Consider the following 18,051-nt stretch of genomic DNA (forward strand, 5'->3'; position numbering starts at 1 on the left):
GTGCCTTGTCAGAATAAGATACAGATATGGCTGGGGTTAGGAACACAGGAACAGGAGTAGGCCATTCAGCCCCTCGTGCCTGCTCCGCCATTTGATAAGATCATGGCTGATCTGTGATCTAACTCCATATACCCGCCTTTGGCCCATATCCCTTGATAGATAGCTTTTTGGCAATCAAAGCTATCTCAGATTTAAATTTAGCAATTGAGCTTGTATCAATTGCCATTTGCGGAAGAGAGTTCCAAACTTCTACCACCCTTTGTGTGTAGAAATGTTTTCTAATCTCACTCCTGAAAGGTCTGGCTCTAATTTTTAGACTGTGCCCCCTACTCCTAGAATCCCCAACCAGCGGAAATAGTTTCTCTCTATCCACCCTATCCGTTCCCCTTAATATCTTATAAACTTAAATCAGACCACCCCTTAACCTTCGAAACTCCAGAGAATACAACCCCAATTTGTGTAATCTCTCCTTGTAACTTAACCCTTGAAGTCCGGGTATCATTCTAGTAAACCTACGCTGCACTCCCTCCAAGGCCAATATGTCCTTCCGAAGGTGCGGTGCCCAGAACTGCTCACAGTACTCCAGGTGCGGTTTAACCAGAGTTTTGTATAGCTGCAGCATAACTTCTGCCCCCTTGTACTCTAGTTCTCTAGATATAAAGGCCAGCATTCCATTAGTCTTATTGGTTAACTTAGTCAGGCAACTATAATGCCTGGGTTATGCCAGTATTTTTTTAAAAACAAGGCTACATTTTGTTTCCTCTATTAACCAGATTTTGTAATATTAATCAGTACACATGTATGTCTGAGCCATCTTTAATTTTTTTCTCTATTATAGCTTTCAGTTTTTATAAACTTAATGGTTTTATTACAGGGCAATGAGTACTTTAAGCAAGGAAAATATTTAGAAGCAATTGAATGCTATACCAGAGGGATGGCAGCAGATGGCACCAATGCACTTTTACCAGCTAACCGGGCCATGGCTTATCTTAAGCTTGAAAAGTAAGTTTTGTGTTGGAGGTATAAGATATTACTGAATTTAACAAAGTATATATCAGATGTAATTTGAAATTTAATTAACTTTTCAGTATAAATATTCAGTGTTTAATACTCCATATGAAGCTGTTTATTCACATAGTTGGAACCATTTGACAACTGGTTGGAAATTTTAATAATGTTTTAATTGAACAAAAGACATTTTCAAATGAATCCATATTAACTGCTGATCTTTATTAAGTACAATGGCATTATATGATTGAGGTGTTAGTAACAATTCAGGCAAAACCTTTCTAAATTGCAATATTATAGTTTATTGATACCTGGTACTATAATCCAGCCAAATTTTGTGGATATTTATTAGTAGGTAGTTCTTTAACCAGGTTTTTGTAATATATGTACATAAATCAGTACACACATGTCTGAGACAAATGTAATTTTTTTTAAAAACAAGTTACAATTGGAGTCAGTGGTTGATACTGTGGTTTGGGGGAGGATGTGGAAGGGCAGCAGTGTTACATGTTAGAGTCAGCACTGACATGAGTTCTACCCCCTCAACTGGGTCTGATTTGGAATTCCAAAGTTTGGACAACCTTTGTTCCAAGCAAGACAGATTTTAGTCACAAAACACGCACCTTTGTAGTTATCCATTGTAGCAAACCGTAGCTTGAAGCCTAACTTCGCCTATGTTTTTAGGGAACACAGTAATCACTAGACTGTAGTTTGAAATGGTAGTTTTGTTCAAGTCGATTAACAGTCCTGCTTCTTAAAACATGACAATAATCTGTGACTTAGGAATAAACATACAAAATATTGAAATGGAATATGCTAAACACTGAAATTGAATACCTATGAATTCCTAACTTAACATTAATGGAAGTACTGTGGTTTCAGAACCAATTGCTCATGACAGTTCTGAGCCAGTTATAAATATTTTAGATTTGCAGAGGCAGAAACTGACTGCAGCCAGGCAATCTCACTGGATAATACTTACTCCAAAGCGTTCGCCCGAAGGGGAATTGCAGAAATGTGCCTTGGGAAGCTGAAGGAAGCAAAAGAAGGTGAGATTGGTACAAAGCTTGCAGAACAGAAATAATTATGTGGTATTTCATGCATCTTTATATTTAATTATTATCTTGAACCGAAACCAACAGGTAGTCCAAAGGATCTGTCTTTTATTTCATATTGAAGGGTGGGGTTAATACTCATGGAAGGAGGAGAAGCCCGTTGAAATTAATGTTGTAACTGCAACTGTTCATCACTGGTATGATTTTGAGAGTAATGGGGTCTAGCAATGGTTTTTTACACTTCCCTGCTCACACAGCTGTCCAGTGCAGACTAAGAAGGCTGTCACGCATGCAGAACAACATGCACAGAGCTCATCTTAAAAATGCATAAGTGCTGATTACATTTTTAAGAGCTGAATGTCCCTTTTGGCTCTCCACTAACATTAATACTTTTCTTAAAAATGTGTTCCTTTAAACTGCCTGAGCACTTAATGAAATAATCTAAGACGATCAGCTTATGATTGAGATATCATCATGGGTTTACATTCAGATGAATATTTGCTTTGCACTTCTAATAGAACTGAAATATAATCTTCCCAACGGCCCATATTTTATGAACATTGTATATTATACTCTGCATAATCTTCAGTGGTGATCTGCTAGATCCACAAATCCATGTTTTTTATTATGAATTTTTTTTGTTTGATAGTCTAATCTGAAACAGTGTTTCATATAAATTTGGTAGCCATTTTTGTTAACTCTGCTTTATGGGGTATATTTTATTCTGTTCACTAATATTGGAACAAATGTTTGCGCGTGAACGAAGTTCTTTATATTTGTGCTGACTACTTCGTTGACCTAAGCAAATAAAGAAAATTATACCCTCTACTTAATTTGATATCAGTCATTTTAACAGTCTTTTTGTATTGCCTTTTTAATTATTTTGTATTAGATTTTGAAATGGTACTGATGCTGGAACCGGGAAACAAGCAAGCTTTAACTGAGCTTGGAAAAATAAGCAAGGTAAATATGAATATATTCAGTTACCTTGTGTTTTAAGATGAAATGGGAGAATGAAACTATTTAAGAGCATGTTGGAAATCAGCATCTGCTAAAGTAAAATAAGGAGCAAAGAATAGAATCAGTAAGACTTTAAGAATCGAGAGGTTGATGCCCATTGATTAAGCCTTTTAATTATAATGGTGAAAATCCTTTTCTTTTTAAAAACGTTGTTTTTGGAATTGTATAGGAACTTGCAAGGTTGGGATGGGGTGGGGAGTGAAGCATAATTACAAATAGAAAAGTAGAGTTATATATATGACTGAAGAATAAGAATTGTACAGCAGTCTAGTGGTAATAGTACTGGACTAGCGACCCAGTCCCAGCAAGGCAAGTTGTGAAATTGAATTCAATGAATCTGATAAATTGTGGGCCAGAAAATGAATTATTGGATTGATGTAAAAACACAACTGATTTGTGAGGTGAAGTTCAAATATTTACCTTCTCGTGTTTAAGGAATTGGCTTTGCAAGGGGCCACAACACCCCCGAGTTCTTCAGAAAACAAAGAGGAAGGTCGGAGACTAATCAAACCAATCGATAAACCACCCCATCTAAGATCTACTGTAAGTCTTGAGCCATCAATGTTTAGTTTCAAAGGTGTTCATGCTTACTCGTTGATATAGGCAGGTATTATGAGTGCATATAGACCAAACGAACAGGGTGTCTCCCCAACTTGATCACTTTTTAAAAGAAAATGTCATTGACTTTTAACATTTTTTATTTCCAATTTTGTAAATGGGAGTACAAAGCATCCACACACAGCTTACATAGTAAATTAATGTAAAATTACTGAAAATTTTAGATAAATAACTGCTATTTATTATCGGATAAAATCTCAAGTACCATTATCAACTGCTGCAGTCAGAAAGTTCCTTTGCCTATACAAAAAAAAGCTTAGTTTTATCCTTTTTGATAGAATACAGTATACAATAGCATTGGAATATATTCAGTAAGTAAAGACAGTAAAGCAGGTTTCCATTTAAGGGTGTTCTTTAGCATATTTTGTTAAAAGAAAAGTTTTAATTTGGGTTAGAGATGCTGTATTGGAAAAACAATATTGAACAAAAGCTGCCACTGTGAGCTTATGTGTTGCCAAGTGAACAGTACTTTTGATATCAAAGTAATGTAAACCTGTATTCAATTCTTCATTGTTATTTGAGATCATAAAAGAGTGTTGGTTTTATTGTGCTAGATGGGGTGTAAGAAATAATCCAAATTTATTTTATATGGCCTAGTGCGCATTTCTTGTCTGTTACAATTCTGTCCCACCAAGTGTCACACTAAACTTTTGGTATCCTGCTTCAAAGAAAGTTAAAAGAATCTCCCAAGAACACACAATATTATATAGTCAGGATGTTTACAGCCTTTTAATTGATTTCTGTTTGAACCCAGTGTTTACTTAATAGCAAATAGACTTTGCAGTCTTAATTGGACACACCTAAATTTCACATGATATAATGTCCAAGACCAAAGAGAACACATCCTCTTTCTTGCTTTGAGTAACCCTATCGGAAATTTGTCAGTAACATTATAAACACGGTAGGTCTGACTCGCATTTCCCATCCATCACGGTTTCGAGTGTTACACTCATTTCTGTCTCATTCCAAAAAATATCAGTCACTTGATTCGGGAGCCAGAATATGTGTTAACTTCTAAACGACCATACCAATCATAATTCAAAAGAAAGCTAAGTTTGTAACCTGGAAGCTGAAGAGCAGTTAAACTTTGACCTCACGTGGCAAGATTGGGACATTGTGGCCTTAACAGGGACATCTTAGAAGCAGAATAATGAACTTTGCATTACATGGTATAATGTGATCTTTATAAAACTGAACATCCATTTGTATAATATGCTTAAAATGGTACATCGCATTCCCAGTTATAAGACTCCAAATGTCGCTTTGTTTTGCATCTGTAACTTCTCAGCTGCAACCTGAAACTGACTAGCACCATCCAGCCTAAACTGTTCTCTAGCTAAACAACAATTAAGCACTGGTCAGTGGCACTGTTTACTTGCCAATTAGTCTCTGTGGCCGTAAAGGGACATGGCTTCACCTTAGTGGTAAAATATTACATTGTGCATTGCATGATATAATATTTCTGTCCTTATAAAATATATCATCTGACTTACCATGAGCAACGCCATAAGAGGCCCATTGAAACTTTGGCGTCTATGATTCTGCCGCTGGAATAAGAAACCAGTTTTAGCAGTGTAAAGGCTGGAAACTGCTGCACGGACACGGCTTCCCGTGATCTGAACTAAACGAGGACCCAGATATAAGCACTTCAAACGTGCAGGATTCTGGCCTGTTCTGTGCTGTGCATTTACATCCACAGGATTGAACCTGCCTAAATTCTTTTCACGTACAACTTTTGCACTAAGCAGAGAGAGGAAACATTCACCCCCATCAGCGTGCACTGCATTTGATGGCAGATCCTTGAAATGTAAAGGTAGTGTGTTAACTCCCAGAACTATTTGGTTGCAGGCAGATTCAAATGTTTAAAAACCTAATGAAAGGAATTCGTTGGATAGAGATGAATGTTCTTTGTCCAGAACAAAGGGATATGACTTTAATCCAAACTTTGAGAATGAAGTGTTGTACAGCATGAACACTGGTTCATTTAAAGCAATTGTTTTGAAAAGTAAAATGGGTGGGTATTTGATTAATGAAGGGAACAAAAATGAGTTGGCACTGACTCAGAAGGGAGATGCAAGTGGTCGTGATTGAATATGGATGTAAATGTCTGCCAAATAATCTCTTCATTCCTGCCTTTTATGGTTTTCTATTGCTGTAAAAATGTGATTACACCGGGTAGCCAGCTAACAGTCTGTGTTGGAGCAGTGCATAAGTTACACCCTGACATTTGTAGGTCACTTACAAATCAGTATGAAGGTTTATATTGGGGATTTGCTTTCAGTAATTCCTGAACACAAAATGGGCTTTGGTTCACAGCCCAATTATCTCACTTCAAAGAATGAGAAAAAAACAATGTCTTTCTGCAACACATCAAAAGGCTTTTTAAAAATTTGTCCTTCATGACATACCTTTATGCTGACAGTTTTTTGTAATATTCTTGAAATACAAGACTAGGTTTTTGTTTGTGACAAGCAGACAGAAGTTGAGATGTATAAATTATTTTGTGTGTTGCAATGCAAGTTAGAAATAGAAAAGAATACATAATAGTTGTATTTAATTAGTTTCCAGGTTTTTGATCACTAATTAAAATGTTGCCCACCGCCACCCCCCCCCCCCTTCTACTTCAAAACAAGCTAATTTTGGCATACTTGAATTCCATGCTTTATTCCAAGGTGCACCATAACAATTGTTTGGGTTACTTGTGTGTGAAAGACATATGTAGGTGTATTTCATTGTTCTTTTAATTGGCTGTTCACATGAGGAACCTAGGCAGCGGAATTAGAATTGTGCACACTTGAAAATGCTGATTCTACCCCAGTGTCCACTAACAGTGCCTTTCTAGGGAATGGGTCTGCTCCCTTAGGAAATGTTTAATTTTTACATTTCTAAAATTTCACAGTTGATATTTTTTCTATAACTTTTTTTAGATTAAGAATCCAAAGCATTTGGGCTTATCTATATCATCGATAAAGCACAGCACAGAAGGACGCCATTCGGCCCATTGACCTGTGCCGGCTCTTTGAAAGAGTTATCCAATTGGTCCCATTCCCCATAACCCTGTAAATTGTTCCCCTTCAAGTATTTATGCAATTCCCTTTTGAAAGTTATTATTGAATCAGCTTCCACCACCCTTTCAGGCAGTGCATTCCAGATCATCATAACTCCCTGCGTTTTTAAAAAAAAATTCTCATCTCACCTCTGGTTCTTTTGCCAATTACCTTAAACAGACCATCATTCGCCCAAAAGCCACCTCAACAATTTTTCCTTTCACAGAGGTGTTTTCCCTCCCATTTTCATGAAGTATTTTTCTTGTCCAGTTCAGACACACTCCCATGTCCCTAAAAGCTACCTTAATGACCACTCTTCTTCAGAGGCACTCTTTCCCCCTTCAGTTCACAAATATGCGCTCTCCCTCCAATCCTCACCCTGCAGTTACCAAAGATGCACCCTTTGCTTCCACCTCTGTCTCCTCCCTCCTGCTATTACTTCAGAGGTACACTCTCCCTTCAACTCACCCATTCCACCTCCACACAGTTCACAGACGCTCTTCCTCTTTGATGATCTGCTGTTTGTGTGCAGCTCCTTCTGATACTGCATCTTTCCAGGTTGGACTCTGTGCTGCAGGTGAGAATTCTTGATTTATCACAACACCAGAAATTCCCACTTGGAGTACAGAGCCTAGTTTCAGGACGGAGCAACAGTGTCCAATATAAGTTGCAGCTGGGGACATCAGCTAGAATATCAGTGAATTCAGAAATCATTGGGCTCCATCATGTCCCTTGGAGCTAGTAGATCCATTGTTGCAGTAAGAAGTTGAGCTACAATAGTTGAATTACCACTCCGTAAATAAAAAATCTATTTATTTGTCTATACTGCTAGATCATAAAGATTTTGCAGAGCATCTCTTTCACTGAAGTAATTGGAATCGCACTGTGTTCTTTTGTGTTAATGAAATGCCAGAAGAGTTTCTTTCATCTTGCTATGTGGTCCCCTTCAGTATTAAAGCCAAAAGATCGTGATCTTCATTACACCAGCAGATAAAATTGATTCAGTGAAATCAATATCGTGCATCTTTAGTTTTGATGAGTTTTGTATGCTAATGATATATATTTTAAGGTTCCTTTGTAATCTTGTTTTCTGCTGTGGCTCCACTAAAAACTAAAGTTCAAATAACAACACTGACATTTCTCTCTAGCTGCATTTTGGGAGCCCTCAAACAGTGATGGCAATCTATTTCCCATTTTGATATCTTAATTATAGTTGAACCATCTTGTATCCAAGTTGCATGGCCCTTATTTATATTTATCATAAAAATCCAAAGAACTAGCCTTCAGGTGTACTAAATGAAAGAACACTTGTCAAATTCATATAGTTTTAAAACTGACTAATGTGGAAAGTTTGTACTGCTGCTGGTTACTGCTGTCCAATTGAGTTTTACTGTAGATGTCTGTACATCTGTAAGGACTGTTCTAGCTCCTGTAGTTTTTGTAAGTGTCTTTGTTGTGATACTATTTTATAACACTTTGGCAATGGTAGGAAAGAGTTGAGAAATTGCTTTTTCTTTCAAGCTATACTGTGTGCAGTTGTAGAAGTTCAGCTGACATTTCTAAAGGTCATGGAGTGGTAGTTGATTTGAACCTTGCAACCTGAAGGACATTGCAGCTGAGGCGTAGAGTACATCTTTGGGCTAGCGTTCTCACTTCAGAATACTGCTCTCTGCTGAAAAATATGTTAGCAGGCTTCTGGTAAGGACAAGATTGTGCTTGGCTTGGCCATGCTGTGCTGGTGACTGATTAAATAACCAACTGACACTTGTTGCCCAGGCCCTCCTTGAAGAATGGCTACTTGAGTGATGTACTGAAGGGCAATTGGCACTTGTGAAATCAAAATCTAGTGTGAGGGCTGAATGGAGAAAGCTAAAGGGGAAAAAAAGGATTTTAAAAGTTTCAGTAGAGAATTTTAAAACTACATACATTGCATCTTAATGTGAATCGACAATGATTCAAATGGAGGAAATCTGTTCAGAGTTTTTATTTTCCATTAATTTAGTACAACTGGTGTGATTGGCTTGAGTGTTGATAAAATACCTCATGTAGACAGAATGAATAAGTCCTGACTTTCCTCAGCTAACATGGATTGAACGTGTCAACCAGTTGCCCTTTTTAGCAAACTGACAATGGGAGTGTTTGAGCCGACCAGCGTTCATTTGAAAGCTGAAAAAATAACACATGCATGAATTGGAGTGGGTGCAAAGAAGAGCATCAAGACTGATCCCAATTGTAAAGCAGCTGGGCCATGAGGAAAACTCTAAAGAAGCTCTAGTTTGCAATCTAGAAAGATGATGGTTGAAGGAAACCTCACTGAGATGCATAGAATGTTAGAATTTATGGCACAGAAGGAGGCCATTCGGCCCATTGTGTCTGCCGGCTGAAAAAGAACTATCCAGTCTAATCCCACTTTCCAGCCCTTGGTTCATAGCCTTGTAAGTTATGGCACCTCAAGTACATACCGAAGTACCTTTTAAATACGATGAGGGTTTCTGCCTCTACCACCCTTTCAGGTAGTGAGTTCCAGACCCCTACCACCCTCTGGGTGAAAAAATTTCTCTTCAACTCCCCTTACTCCTTCTACGAATCACTTTAAATATATGCCCCCTGCTTAGGGAAATAGATCCTCCTATCCATTCTATCTAGGCCCCTCATAATTTTGTACACCTCATTGGTATCGATAATGTAAAGCTAGAATATTATTTCAAATTAAGCGAAGGAAGTAGGATAAGATGACATTTAATTTGGAGAAAAGAAAATTTAAAAACTGACTCTACTCAGATTTTTGGTAAACCTGCCAAGCAGTGAAGTGGGGACAAAAAGATTAGGGATGTTTTAAAATGGGAGGATTGGGATAGTAGATGGATGAGCTTTGTTGGCTGAGTGATTTTTTCATGCCCTTGAATAATCTTATGTTCTTGTGTACACACTGTTCTAATGCTGATGTTACCACACTGTTCTAATATTGATGTGAATTAGAAATGCTTACAGTAGGCACTGGTTGTTGGATTTATTGAAAGCAGTTAAAAGTTATTACTGCACATTAATCGCGGAAATTAACTGCAATCAGTTAACAGCCCAAAATTTATATACAACAATGAACTGGAAGAAAACTTGTATTTTAATTTACATTAAAGACATTTTGCATGGTCATTGTACAGAAGAGTCGCATTCCTCGCTGACAACAGCCAGGTGCTATTTTATTTTGCAGCTTTTAGCAAAAGATGGAGGTGACAAGGTCTCTAACCTTGGTCACTGTATATATCGTAGTAAGATGGAGGCAAGGGTCTTGGTGCCTGCTTTAAGCATCCCACAATACAATCGCCCTCTTATTTTCTTTTTCTTTTTCTGCTCTGTTTAATAGTAATGATTAACACCTTTACCTGAGCCATCTCGGGTGGTGTAAAAGATCCCACGACACTATTCATAGAAGAGCAGGGGAGTTCTTCCAGTGTCCTGGCCAACATTTATCCCCCAATCAACATTCAAAACAGATGATCTGGTCATTTATTCAATTGTTGTTTGTGGGAACTTGCTGTGCACAAATTGGCTGCCACGTATCCTACATTACAACAGTGGTCACGCTTCAAAAGTACTTCATTGGCTGCAAAGTGCTTTGTGACATCCTGAGGTAGTGAAAGGTACTATATAAATGCAAGTCTTTCTTTCCATTTATTTCATTTCCCTCCCCTGCTTTCCACCACCCCTCTCCGCTTTCCACCACCCCCTCCCCTCCCTGAGATTAAAATTTTTAATTGTGATTCATTTTTTTAATCACTTGACAACCCTAATAGAATTTTTTGTAGTTACTTCGAGTTTACAGCACAGAAACTGGCCATTCGTTTATGCTCCACATGAGCATAAGCACAACTAATTGAACATCTAAATATAGTCTCAAATAATTAGCCCTTCATATTCATTCCTTTTGTGTGTTTGCTAAATGTCAAGCAAGCCTTTCATTTTCAGTACGTGATCCTTTTCAATGCCAAAAGCTATATGTGGTACACCACTGATTTATGTTACCTTTTTTTTGTAGTAGAGATGGGTATGCCTTAACCCTGTTTCTGTCAGTAAGTACATTTTTGATGTGTTGCAAGTCTCTTTATATTTAAATAAATCAAAGGCTTATGTATTGAGGGAAAGTCTAAGTTGTGTGTAGCTTTCCTCTCCATGGAACCAGAAATTCTGTGGTTTGGAGTGGTGGGGTGCAGGTTAATGTCCTCCATACTGCTGAGGTGTCAGTCTCGGTGGCCAGCAATCTCTCAAGGAAATAAGGATAGTTGGAAAATGATTAATCCCCAGTTCACCCTTGCTATCCCAGCAGCTTGTTCACAGGTGTTTGCTAAAATAGGGAGAGCAGAGGATGCAGCAAAGGATTTATAAAAGGATTTCAAGAACAGATGCTCAGACCAAACAATGATTTTCAGAAACATAAATTTAGATATCCATAAACTTGCAGGACTCAGAGTATTTTGATATTTGTTCCCAAGCAGAAGTGTCTAGTTTTGGCTCCCAGCTTTGAATGAGAAAGTTTGATTCCCTGTTACAGATTAGCTTTACTAGTTCTCGGTGGCTGTATTTGTTCCTTTTCCACAGAAGTTTGCTCATGTTCACCCCATGATGAAAGTCTTGTGCATAATGCACACTTTCTGTAAGTATCACACTTACTTCCTATAATACTTTCCCCATTACACTTTGTGATAAGGCCACTACTATTATTAAACAGTGTAGCCTCTGACTCACCACGAGAAATGGTACAAGCGATCTGCTAGATCCTTAGAAAGGTGATCCCTCTTGTCCTTCCAACTACTATTCTATTCTCCTGACATTAAACATTGCCTTTAACATCATAAATGTATCTTTACAGAGAGGGCAAATAAAATTAGATAAGCGGAAAGGAACACTGAACTATTTGTTGGGGGGGGAGGGATAGAGGAACGAGAGATTAGAAGGGGGAGATTGGAGAGAGGCAGAGAGGTTTAGCGATGGAGTTCGAAAGTAAGGCTGAGGCAGCTGAAGACTTTGCCGCCAGTGGTTGGGCGAAGGGAAATGGTGATGCTTAAAAGGCTAGAGTTAGAAGGCCAAAAGAAGGGGATGTAAGGCAAGAGGAAGTTGCAGAGATTGGATGATCCGAAGTTCTGGAGAATTTTGAAGATGAGAATGATGATTTAATGTATTGGGAGACAGGGAGCTGGTGTAGGTTAGCAAGAATGAAAGTGATTGACAAGTGGGACATAGCACAGGAGTGATATGTATGGCCAAGTTTTCAAATTTATGCAAGGTAGAGGATGGGAGGCCACCGAGGAGGATGCTGAAGAAATCAAATCTTGAGAAAATGGTCCTAGGTGATTTTTAAAAAAACAGGCAATGTTATGGAAGTTTTTTTTGTGATGGAGAGAGTATAGAGTTAAATGGATGGTTGTGAACAGTCTGATTCAGCCTGAGCCAGTGGCCAGTGAGGGGGAATAGAGTTGGTGCGAGAGTGCAGAATCTGCCTTCGGTCATCCCAGTGTTTGAGGAAATTGTGGCTTATCCGAGGCTGGATGCCGGACAAATATATTGACAGCACAAAAACAATGGAGGGATCAAGAGAGGTAGAGCAGAGTATCATCAGAGTACATGTGGAAGCCAACCCCATGTTGCCAAGGGGTAGCATCTATATGAGGAAGAGGAGGGGGCAAAGATGGATCCTTGGGAGTTACAAGGTGATGTTGCTGGAGTGGAAAGAGAAACCATTGATAGCGATACTATGACTGAGATCAGATAGATAAGAGTCGGGACCAAGCAAGGGCAAACTAAAGAGATGGTGATTTCAGGGCTAGGATAGGGAGGGGACCAGTCGGGAGCAACAGCGGCAGCTGAAAAGGTGGTCACTTTCTTGGTGATAAAGAAATCGATGAGCTGTCCACATTTGTTAAAGGGAAGAGGCGATAATTGTTAAGAAGGATTTAAGGAGGCAGTTGGTTGTGAAGAAAAGAAGCTGGGGATTATGTTTGCTTTCCAGGATGATCCTAGAGTGGTGAGCTTGATGCGGTCCAGCCAGTTGTGCTCGAGCCAAGCTCAAGAATGTGCTCTTGCACTTGGAGTGAAGATGGGGGCTGTACCAGGGGATGGGAGAATGAAGGTTTTACTGGGGACAAGGGCATCAAAGGTGGGGGTGAGAGAGTGGTTGAGCATATCAACAGCTGCAGAGGTATCTTGGCAAATGGATGGCCAAACGCCAAGCATCATGAAAGCCATAGAGAATGTATACTTAAATTACAACTTTACAAGTTGTCTTGTAGGATACTTGAGATCAGAGCAAGGGCCTTGATGAAGTTCCCACCAGAACTATCCCAGTCTACTTGATGATAAATCTGATATAAAGTGCTACCAGAATGTACTTTCTGAAGATTTTATAATGTTTTTGATTTACAGTTTGCTATTGCAGAAGAGTAGTCATTAAAAATAAATTTCACCATCGGCACAGACAATTAATTTATATTAGAATTGGCAGTCAGTGACATCATATTAATCATAGAAAATGACCATTTGAATGCTTTTGATGTATATTACTTTAGAACATTGTGTAACTCATTCTGGTTTGTGAAATCACTAAGGCTTGCAGTCTCTTTTGCTGAACTTGCTGGAAAGCCCAGCTGACAACTTGATATTGTATGGCTTGCAGCTCATTTGTCCCTAAACTATGGCAGTTCACTTTGCATGGAGATCTATTTACAGAGCCATCAATAGAAATTACTATCAACCATCTGACGATAAAATATATTTGTTTCATTCAAGTATAATTACTTAGGGTTGCTGAGTGAGGAGATTGATGTAAGAAGCTTGTTTTATGTGAATTGCTAAAGTGCATACTGTTTATACTATACAAGTTTAATTTTTTCAATTAAAATTTGTTTTCACTACTTTAGAACCTGGTTAGAAGGTGATTTCTAGAAAACTAAAAATGATTGTCCTGAGAGTTTAAAGGAGGTAAACAGTGGCTCATTGGAGGCTCTCACCACCAGTGTAAACCAGAAATGTATAAATTATAATTCCTTGAGGATTTAATTGAGTTAGTGGTTGAAGTTAATTGTAATTGTTATCATAATAGGCACAGCACAGGAGGACCATCCGGCCCATCGTGCCTGTGCCGTCTCTTTGAAAGAGCTATCCAATTAGTCCCATTCCCCTGTTCTTTTCCCATAGCCTTGTAAAATTTTTCCCTTCAAGTATTTATCCAATTCCCTTTTGAAAGTTACGATTGAATCTTCTTCCACCACCCTTTCATGCACTACATTCCAGATCATTAAAACTCACTGTTTTAAAAAAAAAATGTTCCCTCTTGTCGCCTCTGGTTCTTTTGCTGATCACCTTAAATCTGTTTCCTCTATTTACTGATCCCTCTGCCACTAGAAACAATTTCTCCTCCTTTACTCTATCAAAACTCTTCATGATTTTGCACACCACTATCAAATCTCCCCTTAATCTTCTCTGCTCTAAGGTGAACAACCCCAGCTTCTCCAGTCTCTCCACATAACTGAAGTCCCTCATCCCTGGCACCATTCTAGTAAATCTCTCCTGCACCCTCTCTACGGCCTTGACATTCTTCCTAAAGTGTGGTGCCCTGAATTGAACACAATACTCCAGCCGGGGCCAAACTAGTGTTTTATAACAGTTTGGCATAACTTCCTTGCTTTTGTACTCTATGCCTCTATTAATAAAGCTCAGGATCCCATATGCTTTTGGAACAGCTTTCTCAACTTGTCCTGCCACCTTCAAAGATTTGTGCATGTGCACCCCCAGGTCTCTCTGTTCCTGCACCGCTTTAAAATTGTACCATTTAGTTTATATTGCCTCTCTTCACTCTCTTCCTACCAAAATGAATCACTTCACACTTCTCTGCGTTAAATTTCATCTGCCATGCATCTGCCCATTTCACCAGTCCGTCTATGTCCTCCTAAGTCTGTTACTATCCTGCACATTGTTTACTACATTTCCGAGTTTCATGCCATCTGCAAACTTTGAAATTATACCCTCTATATCCAAGTCCAGGTCATTAATATATATCAAAAAGAGCAGTGGTCCTAATACTGACCCTCGGTGAACACCACCATATACTTCCCTCCAGTCTGAAAAACAACTGTTCACCACCACTCTCTGCTTTCTGTCGCCAAGCCAATTTTGTATCCATGCTGCCACTGTCCCTTTAATCCCATGGCCTTTAATTTTGCTAACAAGTCTATTATGTGGTACTATATCAAATGCCTTTTGAAAGTCCATATACACATCAACCCTCTCCGTTACTTCATCAAAGTCATATTTTAACTTTCCAAAGAGTTTGCTTTTCTGAAATATCTGATTTTTATAATTAGGTGTTGGACTTTTTTGGCAATAAACTAAGCATATTATATCAATGCAGTGTGGGAAAAATCTTTCCTTTTGTCATTGTAGGGAAAATGTTTTTCATTGTATGTTTGTTGAATTCTTGATTGACCAAATTTCATCATAATACCATACATTTAATTTATCTTAATTTTTTTAATGTTCTTTTCAAGAAACCCCTAATAAGAGTTGCCATTGAAGAAGTTGAAGATAAAATGACCAATATTAAGTCGAAAACAGCTGCAGTCTCTTTCCCTTCTGATCTTGCAGCGAAGCGACCATGTGTGTTATCACCTACAGAAGAGACCAATAAGATTCAGGAAATAACCACCCATGGTGACTCCTCTGTGGCAGTTGCTGTAGCACCCAGTGCCAAAATACTTAAAATTGAAGAAAGTGGGGACTTTCCATTCATTTCTAACAAAAGGTATGTTGGTGTTTACTACAACAAAACTTCAGTACAGTTTAATTTTTTTTTAAAGTCTGTCTTCTGCTGGGGTAAAATTCAATAGGCACTTGTCTCTCCCCCTCTCCTCAGGTCCTCATTCAAGTGGCCATTCTTCATGTGTATCTAGAGCTCCAGATAGTGAATTGAGAGGATGTTTGGCTGTGACGGCTATCATGGCTGAACCCAACTTTGTATTTACCTGATGCCCACAGAAATGACATGATAGTGAGCAGGGCTGAGAACTCTAGTAGCCTTATTTCCTCCCTGCTCCTTCTCCAACTTGGGGATGCTGAGCTCATGTAGCACTGCAACTACACTACAACCCTGGCTGAAATCAGCTAACTCACCGTAGATTAGGGACCATAATCTTGGTCTGTATGGTTCAGTACACAGTACACTTACCCACTGAGCTTTCTGAGAAATGATGCAGGTTATTTTTTAAAAGCAAATCTGAGTGTAGGGTTCCATCTAACAGCATGGAGCTAATGCAGCAGTGATACTATGCTATAAAGCAAGTGGCTCATGGTAGCACTCTCGTCTGAGTCAGAAACCCCCTGGGTGGGCTCAAATCCCACTGAAGATACTTGAGCACATAATCTCGGTTGACACTTCAAGCAAAAAAAATCAACTTTATATTTAAAATCTGTGCCTCTTTGTCGGGGTGCAATTTCTTTTTATGGCTCTTTAACTTTGAAAGAATGGCTATCCCTAGAGTGAGTAAACCAAATCAAAAGCATTCCTTGTAGGGAATTCAACTTTCCTGAAAGACACATTGATAGAATTCCCAGCTCAACTTCATATAAGGTGTTAGGTTTTGCTGTCATTTTAATGTGCTGCTAAGTAACTGATTGAATGAAATGTATTTTTTTTATTAGCAAACGTGCATTGATATATTTTAATACAATGGGGTAAGTTGATTTTAAGGAAATGATTACAGAATTCTCAGGACATTGAATGAAAGTACTGTTGCGCATAGTTGCATATTAAGTGTCAAAAATAATGCTGGCAGGTAAATACAGTTTTCAGTTCAGTTTGCTTTTATTTTGCCAGTGCTTTATTCAAAATTGAAGCTACCTTTTTGGATACTGCATTGTGTAGTCTGGATATCTTGGTTTCCAGTATCTCTGAAACTGCTAAGACATAATCCAATAATAAAAATAAATTGCCTTGCCTGCCTTTTTAAAATTCTGATGAAGGATCTCTTATGCAAAATGAAAACTTATCACTTTTCAAATGTTGATGTACCCGATATGTACTAGCAGCATTTTCTGCTTTATTTATAAAGTATAAATTGCCTTGGTTGTTTCATATTTCATTTCTGTAGTGATATGTGACCTTTAGATAATGATTGATTCCAAAAGCTTTACTATTCTATGTGGTGCAAAAGCAAAGTGACATTTGCTTAATTATGCAGTTGGAAAGAAGAAGGATTTTGCTGTAACTTTTGCACATATATTTGATAGTCTCTTAGGAATTCTTCTCCTGTCTTGAGTTTACCACATCCTTCTTAACTGAGGGTGGATAGGCAGGCAACTTGTTTCTGGGCTGATAGGTGTTCTGTAGCCAACCATTAGGAACTGTACACACATTCTTAATGACTCCCCAACCCCTACACTGGGCCCATTCCTTCCTGTGGGAATTTTCAGAATCTCACTAGGTAGCACAGTGGACACAGGCAGTTGTGGAGTTACAGAAATGAACCAGAATCCTTCATTCTGCAGGAGCACACTATACCACCAGATTAATATCATCCTGGCTCAGTTTGGTAGCATACTCACCTCTTGTGTTCAAAGGTTGTGAGTTGAAACTCCACTTCAGGTCTTGGGCACATAATTCAGGCTGAGATTTCAGTACTGTACCGAGGGAATGGCGCATTGTTAGGGGTATCTTTGAGATGAAGCATTAAAGCGAAGTCCCATCTGCCTGTTCCAGTGGTTCAGGTGGATGTTAAAGAACCCATGACAATATTTAAAGAGTGGGGGAGTTCTCTCAGTCACCTAGTCAACATTGCTCCCTCAACCATCATCTCATTTGTTGTTGGTGAGACCTTGTATGTAAATTGGCTGTTGCATTTGCTTGTAAAACAAAAGTAATTACACTTCAAAAAAAAGTCATGGAATGTTTTGAGGATGTGGTACGGTGGAATATAAATACAAGTGTTTTTTTAATGAATGGGAGCTGCTTGTATAGTAGCAAATATTTTTTATTAATTGTAAAAAGATACTTTCTTTTGGAACAAAACTATATAAGCTAATAAGTTATATGTTTAGCTTTCTTGTTAAAGGACTAGGTTATTTGAAGACTTTTTAAAAATTTACTTTTGAGTACAGTACAACAAATCTATTGCCAACTATTTTTTCCTGTATTAATGTATTTAGAATCAAAAGGCCCTGTTGTCTTAAAGTATTTTTGGATTTGGAATCAATACAGCATTAAGTTCCCTTGGAAACAGTGCTTGACAGAGTCATTTACATAGATTAGCTCATATCTA

The 18,051-nt window shown here is 38.4% G+C and overlaps 1 protein-coding gene across 3 annotated transcripts in view; it reads left to right on the top strand.

Annotated features, from left to right (window-relative positions):
* Positions 1-18,051, top strand: part of rpap3 (RNA polymerase II associated protein 3) — a 43,920-nt gene that overhangs the window by 11,603 nt on the left and 14,266 nt on the right. For all 3 annotated transcript variants that reach the window (XM_067999402.1, XM_067999403.1, XM_067999404.1), the window contains exons 8-12: positions 875-1,002; positions 1,936-2,057; positions 2,956-3,026; positions 3,519-3,626; positions 15,286-15,539. In XM_067999402.1, the coding sequence (XP_067855503.1) occupies positions 875-1,002; positions 1,936-2,057; positions 2,956-3,026; positions 3,519-3,626; positions 15,286-15,539 (683 nt within the window). The remainder of the gene's footprint in view (positions 1-874; positions 1,003-1,935; positions 2,058-2,955; positions 3,027-3,518; positions 3,627-15,285; positions 15,540-18,051) is intronic.

This window comes from Heptranchias perlo, chromosome 18 (genome assembly GCF_035084215.1).
Source record: "Heptranchias perlo isolate sHepPer1 chromosome 18, sHepPer1.hap1, whole genome shotgun sequence".
Classification (NCBI taxonomy): domain Eukaryota; kingdom Metazoa; phylum Chordata; class Chondrichthyes; order Hexanchiformes; family Hexanchidae; genus Heptranchias; species Heptranchias perlo.